Source organism: Triticum aestivum, chromosome 3B (assembly GCF_018294505.1).
Source record: "Triticum aestivum cultivar Chinese Spring chromosome 3B, IWGSC CS RefSeq v2.1, whole genome shotgun sequence".
NCBI lineage: Eukaryota > Viridiplantae > Streptophyta > Magnoliopsida > Poales > Poaceae > Triticum > Triticum aestivum.
Window position 1 is genome coordinate 651,297,928 of NC_057801.1, and position 26,341 is coordinate 651,324,268.

The 26,341-nt window shown below is 47.6% G+C and overlaps 1 protein-coding gene across 3 annotated transcripts; it reads right to left on the reverse strand.

Moving 5' to 3' along the window:
• On the reverse strand, window positions 1-24,217 carry LOC123071468 (ABC transporter B family member 4). Of its 3 annotated transcripts, XM_044495035.1 has the most exons (12): window positions 23,609-24,217; window positions 14,530-14,584; window positions 6,452-6,627; window positions 5,606-5,827; window positions 5,048-5,286; window positions 3,490-4,015; window positions 3,122-3,395; window positions 2,368-3,022; window positions 1,889-2,117; window positions 1,492-1,758; window positions 1,144-1,407; window positions 1-1,037 (listed from the first exon to the last, which is right to left on the reverse strand). In XM_044495035.1, the coding sequence occupies exons 1-12, from the start codon at window positions 23,891-23,893 to the stop codon at window positions 393-395; spliced, it is 3,837 nt and encodes a 1,278-aa protein (XP_044350970.1). In that variant the 5' UTR covers window positions 23,894-24,217; the 3' UTR covers window positions 1-392. The 3 variants fall into 3 exon arrangements, with proteins under 3 accessions (XP_044350970.1, XP_044350972.1, XP_044350971.1); XM_044495037.1 differs by lacking the exons at window positions 14,530-14,584; window positions 23,609-24,217 and adding an exon at window positions 6,868-7,497 and having other exon boundaries at window positions 6,452-6,643; XM_044495036.1 differs by lacking the exons at window positions 14,530-14,584; window positions 23,609-24,217 and adding an exon at window positions 6,875-7,496.
• Between the last annotated feature and the right edge of the window lie 2,124 nt (window positions 24,218-26,341).

The window sequence follows — 26,341 nt, forward strand, 5'->3', positions numbered from 1 at the left end:
TAGCAACATTTCTGGACTTCCATAAAGGTCCAGCAACCTACAGGCAGCCCAAGAAACTGAACATATGAAAATAGCCACAAGCTTACATTTCCAAGGGAATGGGTTGCCCAGAGTTCTAACTCATGTTCTTATACTGCGATCTGGCAAATAATTTCTCCTTATTGCCGTGTTTTGGAAAAGCTTTTATCGGCATCCTCGCTTGAACCACAATCAATTATTATTTTCATACAGTTTGTCTGATTGCATCTGCTTGTTTGCAGATACCCATCTACTAAAATGAAAGGAAAGATCCTACACCTACGCCCACATTAATTGGCCTATAAACTTATTAAATACACTGAATTGCTGGCCTTTCATTCCATGGAATTTTGCGGTAGAGAAAGGTAAGTATCTTATCTTGAAGTGGAGCTAAGCTCGACAAGGGAAGCGTAGGCTCCATCCTTCATCCGCATCAGTTCTTCATGCCTTCCTTTCTCCACTATCGTCCCGTTCTTCACGACGCTGATAATGTCGGCGCCTCTCACAGTCGACAGGCGATGCGCCACCACCACGGTCGTCCTCCCGACCATCACCCGGTCCAGCGCCTCCTGCACCACGCGCTCCGACTCGGCGTCCAGAGCACTCGTTGCCTCGTCCAGCAGGAGCATCTTGGGGTCCTTGATGACGGCCCTCGCGATGGCGACCCGTTGCTTCTGCCCGCCGGACAGCTGGATCCCCCGCTCACCGACGATGGTGTTGTACCCATCAGGCAGCCCGGAGATGAACTGGTGCGCGTTGGCTGCTTCAGCGGCGGCCACAATCTCTTCTTCGGAGGCCTCCCCTTGCTTTCCGTAGGCTATGTTGGCGCGGATGGTGTCGTTGAACAGCACTGGCTCTTGCGCCACGAGCCCGATCTGTAGCCGAAGCCAGCTGACTTTGAGGGTCGGAAGCTCCACGCCGTCAAAAAGGATCCTGCCTGAACTCGGGTCGTAGAACCTCTCGAGCAGCGCAATGGCGGTGGACTTCCCACTTCCACTCTCTCCAACAAGGGCAGCTGTCTGTAAAGATAGTGGCACCAGATTAACCTTCGTACTAGCTAGCATACTTATTAGTTAACATAGAAAGAAGGTTGTCAAAAAAAAGTTGACATAGAAAGAAAGTAACCTTTCCAGAAGGAATGATCAAGGACAGATCAGTGAATATTTGAACATTAGGGCGTAAGGGGTAACTGAAGCACACATTCTGGAACTCAATGTCACCCCTGAGATTTGCAACCACCATGCCCTCCTCGCTGCTGGAATCTATCTTGGACTTACGGTCAAGAATTTCGAACACGGAGATGGCCGATTCACTAGCCTTGGTGCTATCTGCACCTACTGCGCTTGTTCGTGAGATCCCAGTAGCCGCCAAAACTAATACGAAGAAGACCTGAGAATCGGTGGATTAGTTAACAAAAATACGAGGTTAGAACAATCAGCACTCAAGTTCTGAATAAGAATAATGTGCTCGTACCCGAAACACTTCAGGAAATGTTGCCGTTCCTTCATGAACAAACTTTGCACCGACGTAGAAGCAGAGAGCATAAGTAAGGTAGAACATAAGGAATGAAAACCCAAATCCCAAGCCACCAACAACACCTTCCCTCACTCCCTGCCTTGTTGGAGATTCACATTTCTTTTCATAGGCATCCATCACCTTCTGCTCTGCGCAAAACGACGCCACGGTTCTGATTCCTCCAACGGCGTCGGTTGCTACTTGACTTGCTTCCTCATACTTTAACTGCATCCCACCAAACTATTAGACAAAACAACTCTCCATCTGACGAATACATGTATGAACATTGGTCATTTTGTTGGTGTTGTTTTTGAGGAAAAATGAATAATAGTAATTGCTAATTCACAGCATGCACCTTTGCATTTTTATTGAGACCTTTCAGGAACTTCATTTGAGCATAGGCTTGGAAACCCACCAATGGAACCACCACTGTGATAATCAATGCCAGCTTCCAGTTTGCCACCATAGCTATTGCGAAACCTACTATGATGGTCGATATAGTCTGGACATTAAGTGCTAAATTTTCTCCAACAAGCCGCTTCACGTTCAGAGCATCAGTCGATAGCCTTGCACCTATTGCTCCACTAGAAAAAAAGTTGAAACTTGTCTAAGTAAACCTGTAGAATATTGCACTAGTTGACAAGGATAACTCTTCACAATTTTTTCTTTGAAAATGCCAGATGGATTAATCTTAGCATTGATAAAAATTGTAAGAACACTGCTCAAGCTAGTTAGCATACATAAATGTTCTTAAAAAAAACTGTATACTAACTGTTAGGGCAAAAGGAACCTTTGTGACAACACATCATGATGAGAAAAAGACTAAACACAGACCTAGAGTGTTCAGGTTTATCAAACCAGTTGATATCCTGGTGCATGACACTTCGGAATGTCAGCGACCGTATGCGCTCCACAAGCTTCCCACCTGCTAATCCAAACAAGAAGTACTCTATTGGAATCAGAACAAGCGCACAAGCACCCAGCATGGCAAACATGCTTGCCCAGAACCTCGAGTCCTTGAGTAGTTCTGCTGGCGGCTCATAAAACGTCTTTATTGCACTTGAAATCAATATGCCATATACAGGCAAAATGGCCCCGTGCATTGCAGCAGCAACCGAACCAAGAGCAAGAACAAGAGCCTCTGGTTTGTTCAGATAAAAGAGTCGGCCGATTGGAGCTTTCTTTCTGTCACTAGATATTTTATCTGCACTCTCCTCTAGGTCTTGATCATTGTTGAATTCCATGGGATCACATGGAGCAGGGTAAGGATGTGTACCACTGTGCCCAAAAGAGGAGCCTTTACTGGTTGATCTTCTAAAGGAGCTACCTTGGCTTCTTGGTTTCCTTGTGAACGACCTAGAGCCAAAACTGTTTTCCATTATCGCATCAGGATCGACATTAGGGGCTTCTGCTACCTGCAGAGTCTCTTGCAGATGAATCAGCTGAGAGTATGCACCTTCAGGTTTGTTCACCAGTTCTACATGTGAACCTGCTCGAAATTCACAGATCAAGTAGCAAGTCAGGACATCTATTTTGAAACAGAGTATGTACTTCCTATACAGAGGTTGTCAATTCTCATATGACATACCTTGTTCCACAATCTTCCCGTGTTGTAGGACAGATATGACATCAGCGTTCTTTACTGTGCTTAGGCGGTGTGCAACAATGATTGTAGTCCTTTCTAACATTACCCTATCCAAAGCTTCTTGAACGACCCTCTCAGATTCCATATCCAGCGCGCTGGTTGCTTCATCAAGTAGCAATATCCTAGGGTTTTTTATAATCGCTCTAGCAATTGCTATTCTTTGCTTCTGCCCTCCAGACAGCTGAATTCCACGTTCCCCAACCATTGTCTCAAGACCCTGCAATGTTTCACAAAATGTACATACTTTTAATTAACCATGAGTGAGTTAGCAACAGAATTAACATTATGTACATCTTAATTTCGCACTGTACATTTGGCAGTTTATCAATGAAGTTTGCTGCATTTGCAAGCTCGATTGCTCTTCTGATCTCTTCGAGATTAAGATCATCCTTCCCATAGGAAATATTTTCCCTGATCGTACTCGAGAACAATACTGGTTCTTGGCTGACGAGACCGATTTTTCCTCTTATCCACCCAAGAGTCATTCTTCTAATGTCAACTCCATCTATCAAGACTTCCCCAGACTGTGGATCGTAGAATCTCTCCACCAAACTGACGACAGTTGACTTTCCACTACCGCTCACTCCAACTAGTGCCATTGTAGTTCCACTTGGTACCAGTAAGGAGAATCCATCAAATACCAAATGTTCAGGCCTGGTAGGATAGCTGAAGTAGACATCCTTCAGTTCAACATCACCCTTGATGTCTTCCAATATGATACCTGTGGTGTTATATACATCAATACATGGTTGTCTTTCAATTGTCTTGAACATTCTATATGCTGCTCCTTGACCTTGTGCAAAAGCTGTTATTGATGGTGCTGCCTGACCTAAGGACCTGCAGAAGAGACGTAACTCGAGTCAGAAACCAGAAGATCTCGAAAACAGACATGGAAGACCCTATTTGACATACTATGTTTGAAAGTCTGACTGCTGCTTTACAGATCCCACATCCTTATCAGAAACAAATTAGCAAGCACGATGTTACATCCTTCGGAGAACTGTGGGCTGGTCTGGTGCAGCAGCCGTGACCTTTTAGTATCATATGTCATATGCCCACATGACACACGGTCACGGAGAGGCACGTCCATGGGGAAACGTGGCACATTACTCATCTATTAATCTAACTATGTCTAAATTGCCACTTATCAGATATAGTGTTCTTCAAGTCATTCTTAACCACATACTCCCTCCGTTCAGAATTACTTGTCTCGGAAATGGATGTATCTAGAACTAAAATACATCTAGATACATCCATTTTCGAGACAAGTAATTCCGAACGGAGGGAGTATAATTCAAGAATAAAATGACCCGGTACTCAAGAAAGTTCATTAAAAAATCTAAAGCCCACCAATAATGCTCTCAACATTGCACCCCTAGATTCAAAGAGGAGCTCAAATGGATTATCTTCAGAGCTCACAGAAAGAAGTACTCCCTCCGTTCCAAAATACTTGTCTTTCTAGGCATTTCAAATGGACACAACATATGGATGTATGTAGACATATTTTAGAGTGTAGATTCGCTCATTTTGCTTCGTATGTAGTCACTTGTTGAAATCTCTAGAAAGACAAATATTTAGGAACGGAGGGAGTATATTGATTTTGAGGCCTGGGTCAACTCTTTTAGATAGCTTGCTCCCCAGGATATTTGTTGTTGGTGTATTGTGTAGTTCTTTTCTTTTATCTTTTTGAACTATTTTTCTGTATACATTATTTTGAAAAATCAATAAAATGCACGCAGCAGAGTCCTGATTTTTCCTCTAAAAAAATGCACCCCTAGCTATAATCTCCGCCCTTCAACAACCTCTGAAACAAGTTTTAAGTATGTACTCAGAATATTAAAGTGGTAAGGACTAATGTACGGAACTTACATTGCGCCAACCATGACGGACATTATAATAGTAATAACTATGCCACCATTATATCCTCGGTCGACTATCAATTTAGATCCATACCAAACTGCCAACCCATAGCTGCAAAACAAGATTGCCATTATTGAACCCACTCCAAGGCCACTGACAGCACCTTCTCGACGAGCAGACTCATATGCTTTTCTTATGAACTTGTTATATGTTGTTATAGCTTGCTTCTCACCATTGAATGAGACAACCTTCAAAGCATAAGCATAAGAAGAGAATAGTGACCGCAAGAATCAATAACAAAAATAAAGCATAATTTCTATTTGGTTTGGGCCACAAATCAAAGAACAGGAAAACAGAAGGCAAACATTGACTTCGACAAAATATTGGCGTCCAAATTGGCCAGGTGAGTTGTTCTAACTTTGGCCAAAAATGGCTTAGAAAGCCCCCAACAAATGGAACCTTCCCAAAATTTTGACATCACACCTTATAGGGGCCAAATGTGTAAAACTTTGACTCGCATGGTCATGGGCATCAAACGAAGTAGACCATGTATCCACTAGCACTCACCGTTCGAATGGTCCCAATAGTTTGCTCAACAATGTCTCCAGCATCACCATATTTTGCTTGCATTTTAGTGGACAACGTTGTCATCATCCTTGACACAATAGCACCGGCCACGGCTACTGGAGGGATGCTTGAGAGCATGACAAGTGTCAAGAGCCATCCTCTCACAAATGCAACAATGAAGCCTCCAAAAAAGGTAGAAAGGAGCTGTATGATCTTGCCAACCTATGAGAAAAATGTATGTATAGCAAAGTGTTAAAATAAAATGGAATCCTAGTTATTATTAGATACTTATACAGAAGGTTAATGGACTAAGCTTTGCAATGTCTGGTAGCAAGTTCATGTTATATATCCAATTCACTGAGTGGGTCTTCATCTCTGCAAGTCTATCAAACTGGTATTTCGTTGGTTATTATTAATATGGATCCATGTGAATGCAGTGTGCACCCATTACTTGTCGACTGAAGACAGGTGCAAAATTATGTGTTGTCCGTATAACAGAGCTGAGCCCAGACTCATATCGTAGGTTCATTTTGAGTACAAAAAATACGACAATTTATTTTCTCTATGACTTTCAGCTACCAATCTTTTCTAAAGAGCTAGCTTCTAGTCCGTGAACATACTGTTAGGTTAGCACATAAAAGAATGTAAAATCATTATACCACCTTCAATGTGACGAAATACACACACTTTCCCATATTGGTCAAAGAGATCGGTCATCTAAAGTGACAAAATGAATGAGAAGAGCCTTTTTATGTACAAGCTTATGCATATTGGCTGTAAGATTATAGCATCTAACAATGCTTTGAATGATGTGTCACAAGCACTCCTTGTGATAAAACAGCCTACCTTTTCTCCAATGGCATCTTGAATGAGGAATGTGTCCCCAGACATCCTCTCAACAACTTGTCCAGTGCTCATTTCCTTGTCAAAAAAAGCAATGTCCTGTCTGAGAATCGCCTTGAGATACATAGCTCTGATTCTTGCTGCCTGTCTTTCTCCAGTAATTGTCCAGCATGATACCTCTATCAAAACATCAAACTGATCAATAAAATGAAGGATGCTTTGAGTAATACCCTTAAAGTTACTCTAGATGATCTAACTCTTAGGCTCGTATTCTGAAATATCTCATTCATATCAGTACATTGAGAGTTTGAGACACAAAGCATCTGCGTTTTCTCAAAAATAAAATTTACTCTGGATAACAGTATTGAAACATTTTTTTTTTCAGGAACAAGCAAGCAGGGAGTCAGAGCATCTCCAACCACAAACCTTAAATTTTGCCCACATTTGTCAGCGGACATTGCCCGGACATGTCCGCCCCTCTCCCCCATTTACCCGGGTAGACAACGGCACTCCCCATTTTTTTTCAGACATTTCACCGAACACGTTGCGTGCACAGCCCGGACGTAGCGGAGCGCCCCAGATACAGAATGCACGCACGCGGCGGCAGGACGGCAACGCTCTCCGTCCAGCGACGAGCGCCACCACCCTCGCATGCAGCAGCAACAGCAGCACACAGCTCACGCGCTCATGCAGCAGCATCAGGCACGCATCAGCAGCAGCACACCATTAGCAGGTAGCAGCAGCCTACATCGCAAGCCCAAGCACGCACCACACAAGAGCCCGCGCTAGCAGCCGCCCGGGCGTGGCGACCTCCGGTTCATGGTGCGACTGCTGGAGCGCTCGGGGCTCTGGGACGTGCGTCCGCTCGCTGCGCCGAGCGTGCGGAGGGCGGGCGGCTGGCTCGGTGGACCGCGCGTGGAGATGACGTGCGCGCGTGGTCGGGGAGCTCGAACCGAGCCACCGGCCGCTGTGCTTCTCCCTCAGCACCGGAGCAGTGCCTCCCGGCCGTGGTACCGGCGTCGTTGCGGGCGGCCTGGCCCTCCCTAAGAGCATCTCCAACGGCCGTGCAAAACGACGCGCGCGGGGTAAACTCAGCTTTTAGCGCGCGGGGCGTTTTGCCGCGCTCCAGCGGCGGCGGGAAAATCGTGCGCGCCGGAACCGTTTCCCCGCGCGCGAAAAGGCGCCAGCTCGCGCCTCATTTTTTGCGCACCGCTTACGGTGTGGCGCGCGCCACGCGCCTCTCCACGCCTCCTCTTCTCCTCTTCCTCTCCCTCTCTGCCGCGCGCCGCTCCAGCGCCCCGCCACTGACGCGCCTCCACCGCCCCAGCGCCCCGCCATGCCGCCGAGGAGCGTCCGGCTACCGCGGCGTCCGCCTGCGCCCCAACGGCGCTACTACGCGGAGATACGTTCCGGCGATCTCCGGCTCGGCCTCGGCACGTACGGGACGGCGCGCGAGGCAGCCCGCGCGTACGACGCGGCGGCGTGGCGCCTAGGCCGGCCGCGCGGCCAGATGAACTTTCAAGATGTGTACACGCTCCAGCAGGCGCTCGACGTCGCCCCGCCGCCTCGTCTGAACACGAGTTCTTCGTCAGTATGGAGATCTTCGAGCGTGCGCTCAACTTCAAATGGGAGGTCATCGTCGTCTACGGAACGGCGGACCACAGCCGCTCCCCGACATTCCTCGCCGAGCTGCAGCAGAAGATCTCTGCGTCCTCTCTACCCGTTGTGGTGGTGGGGGGGGACTTTAACCTCATCCGCTCCCCGGATGAGAAGAATAACGACCGGGTTAATCGCCCCCGGATGCAGATGTTTAACGACTGCATCGCGGAGCTTGGCCTCCGTGAGCTCGAGCGCACGAGGGCCCAGTTCACCTGGACTAACCTTCAGGCAAACCCGACGCAGTCTATCCTAGACCGCGTCTTAGTTTCCCCGGATTGGGAGCTCAGATGCCCCCTGGCCTCGGTCCAGGCAATTACCAGGATCGGGTCTGACCATGTCCCTCTCCTCCTCTCCTCGGCTGATGAGCGCCCCCCATTCCCCCCCGGTTTCGGTTCGAGGACTTCTGGCTCAACCAGACCGGGTTCCGCGAGGCGGTTGCGGCCAGGTGGGCCGCCGCTCGCGTCTCCCCCCACCGCACCATGTCCGCGGTCGACTCCTGGCAGTTCTGTGCCAAGCTAGCCTGCCAGTTTATGAAGGGCTGGGGCGCGAACCTTGGCCGGGATATTCGTGAGCGCAAGAAGGCCATCTTAAGCGCTATCCAGGCCCTGGACGTCCGTGCTGACCTGTCGGGGATCTCCCCGGATGAGTGGATGTTGAGGTATGACCTCGAGGACCAGCTCTCGGCCATTTACACGGACGAGGAGGCCTACTGGCGGATGCACGGCACTCAACGCTGGGTGCTCCAGGGCGACGCCAACACGGCCTACTTCCAGGCGATTGCCAACGGCCAGCGGCGTCGTAATTCCATTCATTCCCTGTGGGCGGGTGAATCCCAGCTTGTTCGCCCCTCGGACATTCGCGCCCACGTAGATGGCTTCTATAAAGCCCTATTTTCCCCCACCCCTAGGGGTGGGGCTGCTCTGGCCCCCGATACCTGGTCGGGGGTCCAGCTTGTGTCCGTCGAGACCAATGACGCTCTAGTGGCTCCTTTCTCAGAGGAGGAGGTCCTTGCGGCGATCAAAGGAATGAACCCCTCCTCGGCCCCGGGCCCGGATGGACTGCTAGTACTGTTCCTTAAAACATTCTGGCAGACCATTAAGCCTGAGGTCATGGCCCTTTTCGACGAGTTCTTCTCTGGAACCATGGACCTGGGGCGCCTGAACTATGGGATCATTACCCTCATCCCTAAAGTTCCTGGGGCCTCGGACATCCGCCAGTTTCGCCCAATCACCATGATCAATGTGATCTTCCGGATCCTGGCCAAGGGGTACGCCAATAGGGTGACCCTTCTTGCAGACTCCATCACCCACCCCAACCAGTCCGCCTTCATCCAAGGTCGATTTATTTTGGATGGGGTGTTGGTCTTCCATGAAGTCCTGCACGAAGTTCGAGCAAAGCACCTCCGTGCGGTGTTCCTTAAGCTCGACTTCCACAAGGCCTACGACACGGTGCACTGGCCCTTCCTTCGGGAAGTATTGCTTCGGAAGGGCTTCGACGACCGCTGGGTGACACGGGTTATGCAACTTGTCACCTGCGGCCGGACGGCGGTCAACATCAACGGTGAGATCGGGCCCTACTTCCCCACCTTATGTGGGGTTCGCCAGGGTGACCCGTTCTCCCCGTTCCTCTTTAACATGGTGGTCGATGCCCTTGCGGTCATCCTGGATAAGGCCAAGGCGTGCGGTCATATTCGGGGCGTTGTCCCTCACCTAGTTGGCTCTGGAGGGGTCTCCCTCCTCCAGTATGTGGACGACACCATTATCATGGTTGAAGGCTCCGAGTCCGACATCGCTAACCTGAAGTTCCTCCTCTTATGCTTCCAACAAATGTCCAGACTCACCATTAACTTCGACAAGAGCGAAGTGATGGTCCTTGGCTACAACCCGGATGAAGCCTCGTCCATTGCGGATAGGCTTAACTGCCGCCTGGGCACCTTCCCCACCACTTACTTGGGGGTGCCCATTAGTGACTCCAGACTCACCGTCGCGGATCTGCGACCGACGGTGACTAGGATGCACCGCAGGGTTGAACCCTGGAGGGGTCGCTGGCTGTCGAAAGCCGCAAGGGTGATCCTTATCAGTTCCTCGCTTGCGAGCCTCCTCTGGTTCCTCTTGAGCTTCTATGGCCTTCATGAGACCCTTCACCAGGAGGTGAACAAATACCAGTCGAGGTTCTTCTGGGCTGGCGAGGACAACAAACAGAAGTACCATATGGTGAGCTGGTCCGACATTTGCAAGCCCAAAGACCAGGGGGGTCTCGGGATCCTCTCTTCTCGACGCATGAACATTGCCCTCCTAACTCGCTGGTTGTGGCGTATTGCCAACGGGGAGGGAGGCCTCTGGCTCACCATCATCTGCAATAAATACCTTCGTGGCCAGCCTCTTGCCTTCTGCCAACGTATGGGCGGTTCTCAGTTTTGGTAGTCCGTGATCCAGCTCCTTCCCGTACTACGCATTGGCACCTCTGTCTCTGTTGGCTCCGGTGCCTCGACCCTATTTTGGTTAGATCGATGGCTAGGGGACGCCCCCCTGGCGGTGCGTTTCCCTGAGCTCTTTGCCATTGCGGTTGACCCTCGGGTCTCGGTCGAGACGACCCTTATTGACTTAGGGCGTCTCGCCTTCCGGCGCATGTTTGGCCCCCTTGAGGTGGCCGCCTGGGACTCCCTCCTCCAGGACATTGCTCTTTTGCCGATGGATGTGGCGGAGGACCGAGATGCTCTATCCTGGCACCTCGAACCTTCTGGCCGTTTCTCCACGAAGTCCCTATACGGCGCCATTGCTCCATCGTCGGCCCCGGAACCATTTAGCCTGATCTGGGATATCCGTCTCCCGCTGAAGATCAGGATCTTCCTGTGGCAATGGATCCGTGGTCGGCTCCCCTCCGGTGTTGAGGTCCTCAAGCGGAATGGCCCGGGTGATAGGAGGTGCCCCATCTGTGGCACCATTGAGGATGCTAACCACATCTTTTTCTCGTGCCACTCTGCCCAGTTCCTTTGGGCCTGCTTCCGCGAAACGGTCGGTGGACAGTGGTGTAATACCAACTTCCCCGACCTGCTTGCCGAGCTTAACGCCTGCCCTGCCCGCTACCGCCATATTAGATGGCTGTGCGTGGGGGTTCTCGCCTGGACGCTCTGGAACATCCGTAATAAGCTTGTTATTCAGAAGGTGCCCCTTCGCCGTGCGACTGACGCAATCTTCAAATTGTGTGGTTACCTGCAGCTTTGGCGGCCGCTTAGCCGCCCCCAGGACCGGGACGTCATCACCGCCCTCCTCTCCGATCTTCGCTCGATGGCGCTCCGCGTGGTTCCCCCGCTGCCGCCCCCTCCTCCTGAGCCTGACTAGGCCTCCTGGCGCCTGTGTGGACTGTGGCCTGCGTTTTTTTGAGTGTAGGGCTTGTTGTGCTGTGCCCTCAGCTGAGACCCTTTGTTGTACTATTTTGGCTCTTGTGGACCTCCGTGTGTGTGTGTTTGGTGTGTGTTGGATCTTGTTGGATGCTTATTGGGCGGTTGGCTTTATAATATAAAACGGGGTGAAAGCCTTTTTCGGTAACACGGCACAAGACCGTGCGGAGCACGCCGAGCGGCAGCGCCGCCTCCTCGTCGCCTAGGAGGACGAGCAGGTCATGGCGGAGTGGCGCCGACGCCACCCGGAGGACGTCGCCTACGAGCAAGTCTACTGGGCAAGGCGTCGCGAGGAGGACACGCGAAGGCGCCGCGAGGCGCGGTTGGACAGGCGTCGGCGGAAGGCCTTGGCGAACGTGTAGACCGATCTCGTTGCAGCAGGTGGGAGGTCGTTCTTCACGCTGCATTTAGAGTAGGTCATGGTTGGACATATGGCTATCAACCTCGGACGACACCGCCAAGGATGATAATGGTGATGATGATAGCGACTTAGAGTAGTTTGTTATGCTATCTATTTAGTTTTTTATCGTTTGTCGTTTTTATTTTATGCAATCTATGTTTCCGATGTAAAATACCTTTGTATCGTTAAAATTCTATGCAATCTATCTAGTTTCTATGCTTTCAATGCCTACATCCTAGTTTGTAGAATGAGCGCGCGCGCTGCAATTTTTGCGCGGCTGCTGGAGCGGCGCGCGCGCTGCATTTTAGCACGGCTACTGGAGCTGGCGCTGCGTGCCGCGCCAAACCAGGCGATGGGCGCGCGCTAAAGCCATTTTTTACGCGCGGCGTGTTCGGCGACTGTTGGAGATGCTCTAAGGGCATGGCCAATGCTATAGGGTGGACAGCTGCCCTAGTATCCACGTAGGTTCGGGTGGTCCGAAAAGGTTGAAAATGTTGTGCTCAGAATAAAGTGGGTGCTTGCAGAGGAGACTGCCTCCTAATGACAAAAGCTTGCTTCGATGGTGGGAGCTGTGTGTGTGCGAGGCTGCATGCCATGTCGTATTGAAGGAAAGTGAGAGAGAGAATGGAGGAGTAAAGAAAGAAAAGGGGATAGATGGGCCCTCAAAGGAATCTGCAGCATTTCTAAGAGTGATTTCATACAGTGATTTCAGTTTAGGAACCTACGTGGATGGGCTGCCTCATTGTACATGCCCTAAGAGAGACTCATGATTCCGTTAATTCGGTAAATACTCCCTATATGTAAAACAAATTTAAGGGAAAAAATTTAGGACGGAGGAAGTACAATTTTAAACACCCTCTGCTCCTAACTCCCACTGAGGTCCATTCACAAATGTAAGACTTTTGAATATTCTCTCAAAAGGAAAAGGAAAACGTTTGGGCTCGGCGTGCCGGCCGAAAGCTCGGCCGGCGCCTTGTCCATGCATGCGCCACGCGGTCCAAGACCTCACACGCATCGCGTATCCTCCTCTCCTTCTCCCTTCTTTTTCTCTTCTCCCGTTGCTCATCTCTCTCCCCTTTTTCTCGGGGACCCGCCGCCATGGTTAACTGTCGCCGCTGGAGGCTTCCTAGGGCGCCGCCGACACGAGAATCAGCCAGTCCGGCCGCCCTCAGCCAGATCCGCTCGGATCCGAGCCACCGGAGCTCTGACTGCCTCGCCAGACCTGGCCAGGCCACAGCTGCAACCGTGGGCTCATCGCCGGGGGTGCTACGACCGGCGCTACCGGAGCTGCCACCACCAACAAGGAAGCTGCAACTGCGGGCGAAAGTTGCTGCATGTGTGGATCCGACGAGAAAGACATGAGATGACGGCGAGGCCAGCGAAAGGCGGCTAGTGCGGCGACAGGCGAGCGCGTGGGGTGGTGCTTCGAGGCCGGGTGTGTGCTCGTCCATGGAGGTGCGAGCACTGGGGAGAAAAAGGCACGGGAAAGGAGACCCACTCGAACGGCTGACCGCGTCCAAATCGGGTGGCTGGGCAGCGATCGGCCCAAATTTGGGTCGGCGCACCGGCGCCTATCGTTGCCCACAGAAAAAAAGGTGTTTTAGATATTTCGATATATGCTACTCCCTTTGTCCTATAACATGAGAGCGTTTTTTGCACTAGTGCAGTGTAAAAAAACACTCTTATATTATGGGACGGGCAGAGTACTATGGATTGCAATGAGTGAACAGACACACTAAAATGCGTTTATGTACATTCAAATCGGAAAAAAGATAGAACATCTTACATTTGTGAATGGAGTGAGTACCACACTAGAGACTGTTTGGTTTGAGACTAAATTTGTCAATGGTTGCCACACCTAAAGTTAGGCAAGTTCGATCAACTCAGATGGGTGTTTGGTTCAAGCCACACTTTAGGCAAGCCACGCTAGGGCCACATATTACATACACGCAAAAACTGTGGCAAGATTCCCTTAAACTTGCCAACTTGTGGCTTTTATTTTATTAAACTAACCTTAGGCAAACTTGACAAAAATGTATGACAAAGTGTGGCAATCCAAAGCATAGAACCAAAAGGACCTTAAAACTATCCCACAAGGTTTCAATAAAAGGAAACACTTGAAAATAGTTGGTTGATAACTCTTTGTGCATCGACAACATTCACGGTTGTTTGATCATAGTTTGATCACACAGCCCACAACAAACCCATCGGTTGCATCCGTATGGTGGGTCCGCTCTGCAATTTGGACGAGCCCACCCAAGGAAAGGATTGGCGCGGGGGCGGGGGCGGGGGCGGGGGGGGGGGGGGGACGGAGACTGGCAGCATGGTGTCGTCTTCGATGAGGATAGATAGGAGAGAAAGAAAAAGAGAGGTGAAAGTGGCTACACGTGGGGTCACGGGTGGTCTGGAGCTCACATGGAGTGCATGTTCAGGTCACCCTGGTTCTACTCCATATTTAGGCTGACTTTATGGTGGTCTTGACATTTAGGAACGATTTCGAAGCTTTCGTTGGGCCAGGGGTTTCTTTCCAGACATATTTGATAAAGCAATTTCTATCCAAACATATATCTATTTTTTTAACACATATATTTCTCAATTTTATTGCATACAAAAGGCACTCACGAAGTGTTGAAGCAAGTCCTGCTCCAATACCAAGATAAACGAAGTTAATGATCACCTGAAAACAAGAAATATTAGATTAGAAATCTATAATCTATAATACATAAATAGTTGATCCTCACTAAGCTAATTCTCTTGACATGCAGCCTAGCCACGTCATCAAACTTGCCATGTCTGCAGTTCAGTTACATGTTTTCACTTTCATGCTGACAAAGAGCACTATCCCAACTACAAGTGTTGATAGCACAATGTCTGTGCCTTGCTACGAAGCCAAAAAGACAGAGTTAGGCTATCGTCTTAGGAGATTGAAAGACGTTGGTGTCCTGTAATGGTTGGGTGATTCAAAATTTAAAAAGAGAGAGAAAATACAATGAGAGATTTCCACGCGACAGGGTTGGAGAATCTTAAACGCTCATATTAGGTCCTTTGCTAGATTTATAGTGAAACACCATGTCGTATATTGAAACACAAGAGGGTGTACATTAGTTAGGAGACCGCACATGGTCGTGGATCCATTAAAAGGATGAGGTCCACAGTAGCATTGGAATTACAATTTGTTTGCTCTCTTATGCTATGAAGGATTGGTTGGGAAGAGAAACTAAAACTAAGTATTTGTCATTTGTGTCTTCTACAAGTATTGGCTTCAGAAATTAATATTGTATTTGTTATTTGTGTTAGGTTCACTTTATGTCATACATTTCAATAACATAGTTACGAGATGCATTTCAATTACTAAATCACTTTGCTACGGGATACTTTTCAATTTTATATATAATATATTTCAATAATAAGGTTCCTATAAATTTCAAAAAATGTCATATATTTCAGTAATGAGGTGCATTTTAATACCATATCAACACCGGATGCTTCACTACCAAATCATTTTTTAAACATATGAAATTAAATACCAGATTAATTTAAATTACCCGACCATTTTCAATACCACATCCATTTCAATAACGTAAATATATTTCAATTTCAGTATAGTTTTAAATGTACATTTTAATAAAATTTAGCATCGCATCCATTTCAATGACATAAAAGTGGAATACAGATGATAAATGTCAGTGCGAGCCTCTGTTTTCAAGGCGTCCCTAAGGCGTCGCCTAGGCGACGCTTAGGCGTTAGGGCGTCCTGCGGGGTTGAGGCGTCCACCTCGCCTTAGGTGGCTGTCTAAGGCGTCCGCCTTAAGCTATAAGGCGCCCGAGGCATCTGCCTAGGCATCCAGGTGGTCGCCTTAGTCCATTTTGGACGCCTTCACTTGCCAGGCAGGCAAGGGAGCTGTTTTAGGCACGGAACAGAGTTTTGGTGGGAAACTGGAATGGTGTTGGCGCCAACAGGTAAGAGGGGAGAATGAGAGAGAGAGAGAGAAACAACCCCCAATCCACACACTCCCCCTCCTTCTCTCCAGTGGCTCCTCTCCAACAGATCTGGTTCCTCCTCTGCAGCAGATCCTCTCCGGCAGCTCCTCCCCCTCCTCTCCAATAGCTCCTCCTCTTCTTCCTCCTGTCCAGCAGCTCCTCCTCGTCCTCCTGTCCAGCAGCTCCTCCTCCTCCTCTCCAGTACAGCAGCAACAGTAAGGTATAACTCCCTCTCCCTTCTCCCACACCCTCCTCTGCTCTCTTTCTTCTTTGTTGGACTGTTTTGTGCTAGCTGGTTGGTGGTTGCTCACTTGTCTCTTATAGTGGTTACTGGTTAGTGCCTTAGTGGATGCCTGAATGTTAGTGATTAGTTTAGTGATAGTGGGGTTAGTGCCTTAGTGGATGCTCCTTGGTTGAATAAAATAATGATGGCTCTTAGATTTATGGGTGGATTAGAATAAAGGCTAGTTGAATACTGATGCATGATGTGTTGCTCAACAATGGATTAGTTTAATGACTAGTTGAATGCTGATTAGTTTAATGGCTAGTTGATTGTTGTTGTTTGCTACATCTGCATGAGTAGAGTAGTTTAGTTGCTGCCACAACAGCCTTTTCATATGTCTGGTACCCTTTTGTCTATCTAGTAAGTACTTTATTGTTTGTTGCCTTGTTGCCATGGCAGCCCTTTTATCAGTTATGCTAATATTCATTTGTGTTTGGTTGTTTGCTGCAGGTAGTAGAAGTGTAGCACCATGGATGGAAATGCAACAACTGATGGGGGTGAGCCCACCCATGATCCAATGAAAGATCCAACAAGGAAGCCACAACGGTCAAATGATCCGGGATGGAACTATGGATATTGGTCTAAGCCTCCAAATCGGGATCTTGTTGTGTGCGCTCTTTGTGGCAAGATAACTTCTGGAGGGATCAAGAGGCATAAAGAGCATCTTGCGGGCGTCGGGGGAGATGCAATTGGTTGTCCTAAGGCCACCACACAATTGAGGAGAGAAATGGGAGCATATTTGGAGCAAAATAGGAGGATCAAGGGAGTAGTAGATGTAGATGATGCTCCTGATGTTGTGGAGGTGAGTTCAGTTGGAGCAAACATCGCCTCTAAAAGGCCAAGCTCAGGGACAACAGCCAAGCAGAATAAGAAAGCATTTATCACCAACATGCAAGGTAAAAAGAAGTCTGTTGCTTCTACCGCCAATAGTTCCAAGCCAATTGTTGCCATGCTACGAAGAACACCTGAGGATCTTGTAGATGAAAGACGCCCTGGGTGTTCTCAAAGCACCATGGAGTCCAGCACAAAGACTCCGGAAGAGAGTCAGTATGTCAGTATGTAGTGGGAATTGTTCTTTTACGAGTGTGGCATTCCATTCAATGCTGCAAGTAGTAGGCAGTTTGAGGTTGCAATTGAAGCCTCTTGTCAATATGGTTCAAGTTACAAGCCTCCTAGTGCACATGAGCTGAGAGAGCCATTGCTTAATGATTGTGTGAAGGAAACAGGACTTTTGAGGAGGCAACACGAGGCAGCATGGAAAAAATATGGATGCACAGTCATGTCGGATGGCTGGTCGGATAAAAGAGGACGCCATTTGATTAACTTCCTTATTAATAGTCCAGAGGACACTTTCTTCTTGGAGTTGGTTGATGCCTCAAGTGTATGTCATGACGGTGATAAGATAGCTGATTTGCTTGAGAAGAGAATTCTGGATATTGGAAAAGAGAATGTGGTACAAGTTCTCACCGATAATGGTGTTAATTACAAGAAAGCTGGCCACCTTCTAATGGAGAGGATGCCTACTCTATATTGGAGCCCATGTGCATGTCATTGCTTGGACCTAATGTTGGAAGATATAGGAAAGTTGAAGGCATTTAAGAAGCCTATTGCAGGGGCTAGACGTGTCACAACTTTCATCTATAGACATGGAAGACTTCTTAGTCTAATGAGGAAGGCCACGGGTGGGGATCTTGTGAGACCAGCAGCCACTCGTTTTGCCACAGCCATCCTCACACTTAGGAGTTTGGTCAAGAACAAGGTTGCATTGAGGAGTTTATTTACATCTGATGAATGGGTTGGAAACAAGTTAGCAAAAACACAAGTTGGCTTGAATGTGCAAGAGATTATACTTTCAATGGAGTGGTGGAGCGCAATTGAGGACTGCCCTAGAGCTTCAACTCCACTTCTTAGAGTTCTTAGAGTAGCGGATGGTGATGAGAAGCCTGCCATGCCAGAGATTAAAGCACTTATGATTTATGCAAAGGAGATGATCAATCTAGGTTTCCCTCAACAAAACAAGCAACCATTGCTCAAGAAGATCTTGGCCATTGTTGACAAGCGTTGGGAGAATCAAATGGATCATCCATTGTATGGGGCTGCTCTATTTTTGAACCCAGGAAAGTTCTTTCCTATTGTAAGCAGAAATGATGATGCCTTAGTTGGGGAGCTTAGGAGCTGCTTTAATGATGTGCTTGCAAAAATGGTACTGGATGCCAATGTTCGATAAAAGATTGATCAACAATGTGTGCTCTATGAGGGCCAGTGAGAAGGCTTTTCTAATCCATTGGCACTCGAGACCATGAGCACGAGAAACCCTCGTAAGTCATATTAAACGCATCATGTTAATTCCAGTTCCAACAATGTAATTTCTGTACAAACTCTTAATATGTGTAAATTTTTATCATTTTAGTTGATTGGTGGAGTTCATTTGGTGGTCGGGCCATTGACCTACAAAGGTTTGCAAAGCGCATTGTTAGTCTTTGTGCTTCATCATCTGGTTGTGAGAGGAATTGGAGCACGTTTGAATTTGTAAGTCAACTAGTAAAGTAGTATTTGTGTTTGTTTAATGATGATTTCAACAAGTTATTTACTTATTTCACTTGTTGTTTCTACTTTGTAGATCCATATGAAGAAAAGGAACAGGTTACAATGGAAAAGGTTGAATGATCTTGTCTTTGTTTCATACAACAGGAAGAATATGCAACGGTTTCAAAAGAGGCGTGAGAAGGTGGGCGAGAATAGCTTTGAGGCTTTGGTCATTGAGGATTTTGATTGGGGCAATGAGTGGGTGGACCCATCAATATCACAACCTCAAGGTGCTCGAGGTTGTCCTGAAGACAATCAAGACATTACATGGGAGGATGTTGATGTGGCTATTGGCGCATCTTCAAACCTTCGAGGCCGCAATCTACATAGGACAGCAACTACACTTCGTAGGGGCCAGACAAATGTCCGTCTGCAACACTATGCACGCAAGAGACCTACTACAACATGACCTACAATTCCTGAAGAAGATGATGCAGAGGAGGACTTGGAGCAAGAACAACACTCAAGTATGCCCAATACAGAGGGGGAGGATTCAAACTATGTTGAGGATGATGATGATGATGATGTGAGCAATGACGATCAAGAGCCAACTAATGTTGACCAAGATGGTGAAGACAGCACCAATGCCAATGAGTTTGATGATGATGAATTTTGATTGAGACCTTGAGAGTGGAGACTGGAGACTGAAGAGACACGAGAGAGCTAAGCTGGCCACCTTTATCCCTTTTGCTATGCTGGAATTATCTATTATTCTGTTTGTCTTATGTGGACCTTTGTTATGTGGACTACTGGACTTGTGACATTTGAATTGGTTAATCGTTATTGGTTATGTAATATGCCATGCATTGCAGTTGTTGCACTCATACTTGCTATCTTTCTTTCCACTTTTGCTCCCTGCCTCACTTTTATTTCTATCTTTTGTTGAATGTGCACTGGTAAATGATACATTATTCTAACATATTTGGTCATGACTTCATGTTGATGCAGAATTCTACTGGGGAGAAAAGCAAGTTCAAAGAGGATGGGAATGGATGCTATATGGGCTCTACAACAATCAGTTGCAAGGTGTGTATGGCTGTATGCCTAGTTGCTTAATGCCTACCAAATTCTACTTAATTATGTTGCTTACAAGTCTCTAAGGCGTCGCCTCGCCTTATGCCTTAGTGCTTAGGCAGTGAGCCGCCCCCCAGCGCCTCACCTCGCCTTACCGCCTTAAAAACATAGGTGCGAGCTGCATTCCGATATGAGATGTATTCCAATACTAGATCACTTTGTTGCAAGATGCATTACACTACCATACGCTTCACTACCAGATCACTTTGTTACCATATGGATTTCAATACCAGATGAATTTCAATTACCAGACCATTTTTTTGAAATACGAGATCACTTTCAGTACCACATACATTTCAGTAACATGCACATATTTCAATTCCAGTACAATTTTAACAATACAATTCAATAAAAAATATTTTTAGATATTGTAAATATATATGTTGAAACATTTTTTTAGTTATTTATGAGTATATTTTTAGTTACTGTGAGATTGAAATATAAAAGTGAAATTTCACAATCACAACTATCAATGTGAAACTGAAATAGTGAAAATTAAACAACTTAGAAATGTATCCAAAATTTATCTTGTCTCCACGAATTCAAATATATAAAGAAATGTAAAATATATTTTTGGTTTTAAATATATGACCAATTTAAAATATCACTTAGAATTACAAAGGTTGCTTTTGTTAGGGCATCTCCAAGGCAGACCCACAAACTGCTCGCATCCGTCCGGACCGCGCTGTCCGGACCGTGGAAGCCATCCAACGCGGACCTGAAATGGTCCGCGGCGTGGTCCGGACGTACTTTCTCCCGCAAACCGGAGACAAAAGTGGGGGAGATTTGCGGGAGTCGGGACACCAGACACGTAGGACTCCGACACCCCCGGCCCACCCAAAACCCTTCACGGACCCTGCACCTCCATGGCTCCATCTCCCCTATTTTCTCTCCTTTCTTCTTTCTCTCTTGCCTTCGCCACCGCACCACACCCCGGCCGCCACGCCACAGCACACCCATAACGGAATTCTATGCCTCCATCACCTCTAGCGTTCTAATCGGGCTCCACCCCGCTTCTCCTCCGTCGTCGTTCCCGTCCTTCGACTGGCTCATCGGGTACCATCCGCTACTGCTATACTCACCATGCCCGGCAACTGTTCGATGAATTGCCGGAGCTAAAAATAGTGTTCCCTTCTTCTTTCAAGCAATGTATTTCAATTTGGAGTACATATATGAGCACTATGTTGAGTCGTCAGCTCGTCCGATGAGGAGTAGTCGGATGAGACGACGATGATGCATGTTCTCAATTTCAAGAGCTTGATCATCGTCGTCTCATCCGACTACTCCTTAAAGACATGGAGCATGTTCTCAATTTCAAGAGCTTGATCAAGGGTCATTGAGTGCTCAATCGCAACATTGCGCGCGACCATTTGACACTGATGGCTGACTACTTTGCCTCGGATGCACTCTTCGCTGACCATTTTCGCTGACGTTTTGGATTCACAAGACTATCTTCGATCGTTTGTATCATGGAGTCCGATCCTATGATGACCACTTCATCTTGAAGAAGAACGTTGTGGGAACGATTGGCTTCTTTGGTTACCAGAAGTGCACGGCCGCACTACGGATGCTTGCACATGGCACGGTTGCTGATTCTTGGGACGTACGAGTACCTACGGCGATTTGAGAGCACATGCGGAGATGCCATGATCAGGTTTGCAACTGCTATGGTCGAGGTGTTCGGACCTCAGTACCTGAGAGAACCAACTGTGGCAGACACCGAGAGGCTTTTGGCAATCTCAGAAGCAAGAGGGTGGCCAGGTTTGCTTGGAACTCTTGACTGCATGTATTGAAATGGAAGAATTGCCCGAACGCTTTACAAGGGTAATATTAGGGTCATGTTAAGAAGCCCACCATCATTCTTGAAACAGTTGCATCACATGATCTTTGGATTTGGCGGGCTTTCTTTGGCATGCCTGGGTCTCATAATGACATCAATGTGCTGCAGCGCTGACTGTTGTTTGCGAGGCCGACTGAAGGAAAAGCTCCTCCCGTATAACATGTGCTACTATCTTGTTGACAGTATCTATCCTTCGTGGGCTACGTTTGTCAGCACCATCTCTAACCCAGTTGGCCAGGAAAGGGCTCACTTTGCCCAAAGACAAGAAGCAGCTAGAAAGGATGTTGAGAGGGCATTTTGAGTTCTGCGGGCCTGTTTTACAGTTGTTCATGACCTACTAAACAATGGGATCCGAGGACCTTTTGGGAGGTGATGACATGTTGTGTGATCATGCATAACATGATCGTCGAGGGTGAGGGTGACGATGTTGTCGCAGCTCTAGAATTTGAGAACATGGGAGATCCTATCAAACTTTCAGGCCAGAATCCGGTCACATTTGAAGAGTTTATTCAAAAGCATCAACAAATTCGGCATCGGCCAACTCACGAGCAGCCGAAGAAATATTTGATTGAGCATCGATGGGCAGTTAAAAGGACAACACTGTTGGGATGTAATATTTGAACTTTTTAAAATTTGAACTAGTGCTGCATGCGGCTATTTGAACGTCTGAACTCTATGTGTGCGGCTATTTGATCGTACGGATTTAAACAATTGAGGAAGGCCGGATGTATGCGGCTACGGTTGGATGGTGGCCTCCCGCATCCGTGTTCGCGGACTGACCCCCTCCTCCCCCCCCCCCCCCCCCCCCCCCCGTCCGTGGACGGATGCGGGTTGCCGTTGGAGATGCCCTTATGGGGAGAGAGAAAGAGAGAGAGAGTAGAAAGCGTAGATGCACAATCTCCTATGCACACTCTCTTTCTCTTTCATGACAAAATAACAAAAGGCTAACATACACAATTACTATTCTCTTGTATTGCTTCTTGTACCACACAACATCAATATACATCTATAAGTTTGCATGGATCTTTAAGAAGTCTTGACCGATAGATCTTTACCCGGTACATACTTTCGCGTTTAGATTTTGAAATTCCAAGGTGAGGGATGTTACTGCAGGTGTGGAGCCCGAATTTGAATATATAGCAAAGCAAAAAAGTCAATGGTCACAAAAGAATAGACTAGCCCACTCTCTTGTACGCAAGTCCTAAGATACCATTCATTGAAAAAGAACTAATAGTGCTCCTAAATGGCTGTAAATGGAGTATTATCTGCTTGCGAGCTAAGATGCTCCTTGATGAACAGTAAAATAAATAATAATAAAAGGTACCTTTTGTTAAACTTTGACAAATGTTTTGTGTGTTTGTAAAATTTATCAAGAACATTCATGAAAGTCGTGGCAAAAAAAAAATCGATGCTCCAGAAATGCTATTTTGAAAGTATTTCGGAGTGCTGATTTTTTCTACCACGACTCCGCGAATGTCATTTCGTGATGAAATTTGTCAAGCATACAAAACATTTATCAAAATTTGGTAAAAAAAGTTCAGTTTTTTATATTTTTGTTTATTTTTATTTTAATGTTCATTCCGAGCTCATTTGACAAAATTAAAAAAATTCTGATGTTTTTTAACCAAACTTTCAGCGCGGGATCAGAATAGGACTTTCGCTCCTGATTGATGCTATTGTTACTTGTTTGTCTCCTGAGATCCCAACGTCTGGCCATACAAAATCTCAGAATTTGCGACCACCACCAAACCATGCATCAATACGCCATCTCATAACACTAGCGCATCTAACTGAAGTACTTACTTAGAACTCACAACTTTGAAGCTGTTGAATGGAATCAAACCTTCTCAGGACTTTCAATTCTCCTACGCCTCCTCGTTCGCTCGACGGTTGTCATATCATAAAAATACGGTGGCGCATACGCACGCACGCACGCACCTTGGTGACCCTGTGCAGGACGTCCCGCGACGAGGCGGCGGAGCCGAAGGCGTCGATGACGTCGCCGAAGATGAAGGTCATGAGCGGCTGCGCCATCCCGTTGGCCACCGCCGTGGCCGCGCCCACCGCCATGAGCGCCGCGTCCGTCCTGTCCGCGAAGGCGAACATCCGGTAGAGCGGCACGCGCGGCGCCGCGGGCCTCCTCTCATGTCCGTCAGCTCCGTCCTCTCCTCCGCCGTTGACGTCGTCCCTCTCCCCGCCTTGCTCCCTCCCCCTCCCTCCCATGGCTCCGATCGGCCTCTTAATTAGGTTCTCGCTATGGCTTTGAATTACCTTCTATATGTTCCGTGGATATATATCGCTTGCTAGCTGGTAGCTGTTGCTACTTGACATGTGCGGCCTCGCGAATAATAACACGATCGATCGCGGCAGCGCATAGAAAAAGAAGAACATGCGAGTCACAAGCTTGGGCAGCAAGGAAATAGAGATAAAAAAAAGTCGTACCAGCAGTATGACACTACTATCGAATTATAAATTGATCCATCGGGATGTAGTATTCCCTAATTTATTAGTAGTAGTGGATATTCAAACTGCCGGCTCATCCGTAATTCCTAATAATAGTGTGATGCTTTAGTGCACCTTCATACATATATATTCCTTCCTTCCAGTTGACCTCACCTCACCGCGTGTCCGTATATACGGCAGGGGATCTTGGCGTGGCGATCGACCGCTGACCTTCTGGAAGCTATGTGATTTAATAGCTGTATATCCATTTTTGTGCTTAGTAGTTTATTCACCCCGTCCGAGCTCGTCTACAGTGTCAATGAGGCCAGGTGCACCTTTTTTTTTAAAGGAGGATGACCACGGAGACAGTGACGGGCCCAGAAATTGAAGTTAGTCAGGGTGAACATTTAATGTTTAATTTTTTTGCTACAAATGCAGCTATATTCAACCAGAACTTATAGCATTCAACAAGAAAAGGATGAAAATGCTATTTAAAACTAGTACACTGTTAAAAGTCGCCGAGGCCGCCTGGCTGTTCACATGGACTCTTGCCGGCTTGAAATGCTCACTTATGCCACAATATGACCCCATAATTCCAACTTCCAAATGAGACCTACTCCCTCCGTTCCGAATTACTTGTCTTGGATTTGTCTAGATACGGAGGTATCTAGCACTAAAATGAGTCTAGATACATCCGTATCTAGACAAATCCAAGACAAGTAATTCGGAACGGAGGGAGTACAAAATAATGAATGCATTAGCACAAGTGTGGTGAGAGTTGTATATTTTGGTATAGTCATCTGATGGTAAGAGCATCTCCAACAGCCACGCTATATAAGCGCCGCGCTGGAAAAGTAGTACTTTTAGCGCGCGCGCTACCGCTCCGATGCTCCAGCGGACGCGCAAAAACCGCGCGCGTGGCATATCTAATTCAGCGCGCGGGCAGAAACGCCATTGCGCGCCGCTTATTTGTGGCGCCCGCTCCCGCGCGCTCGCTCGCAACTCCACCTACCCATCCAGCCGCCGCCGCCGCCCGCGCCACCCCATTTCTTCCGGCGACCGTTCCGGCGCTTCCCCGGTCTCTCCCCGCGCGGCCGCGACTTCCTCCTTCTCCCTCCAGTCAGCGTCGCCCGTCGAGCGCGGCAGTCCTCCGACGAACAGTGCCCGGCCGTCCACTGCCGCTTGGCGCCCGCATGGTGTTCGACAAAAATCCCGCAAGGCATGTATTGCTTCCAACTTCATATTTTTACATGAATTTTGGTGCATGTTGTTTGTAGTTTTTTATAGCCTAGTTTTGAACATTGTAGATGAGTTTGTCATATGATTCTTCCGAAGAAGAATTTGATATGGAAGAGGAGGAGGATCTTGCAATGATCCTAGCTATGCACATCAATAAAAAACCGAAGCACGGTGGTTGGGTTATGGGTCGGCAAAAAAATTGGAGGGATAGGATCGATGCCCACAACAGATTGATGAGGCACTATTTTGTGGAGAATCCCACATACCCCGAGTCATACTTTCGTCGCCGGTTTAGGATGAGCACCGAGTTGTTCAGACGCATCACAGAGAAACTAGCGAGCCATATGACCGGTTTTTTCAGCAGAGGAGGAATGCCGCCGGAGAGCTTGGGCATAGCACCTTTCAGAAGGTGACAGCCGCTTTGCGTATGTTGGCATACGGTATCCCCGAGTTGATGATCACTTGGCCAAGGTTGAGAGCCAAGCCATCATGTGTGTCAAGCGCTTGCGGGTCGCCAGGTATGCTTGGTTCAATAGATTGCATGCATTGGAGTTGGAAGAATTGTCCAAAGGCATGGCATGGCCAATTCCACGGACAAAAAAGGGTTCCACTATAACCCTTGAAGCGGTGGCCGATCAAGAGAACTTGGATTTGGCATGCTTTTTTTGGAATGCCTGGATCTTTGAATGACATCAACGTTGTCAACTGGTCACCACTGATGAATAAGATTGCAAATGGTGAACTGCCACCGGTGCAGTTTGTTGCTAATGGTCATACATACAATTATGGCTACTATCTTGCGGATGGCATCTACCCAAAGTGGCAAACATTTGTGAAGCTGTTGAAAAAACCGAAAGGTAAGAAATATCTTGATTTCCACAATGCTCAGGCGGCGGCTAGAAAAGATGTGAAGAGAGCTTTTGGGATTTTGCAAGCCCAATTTGCTATTGTGAGGGGACCAGCTAGATTTTGGGATCAAAAAATGCTTTG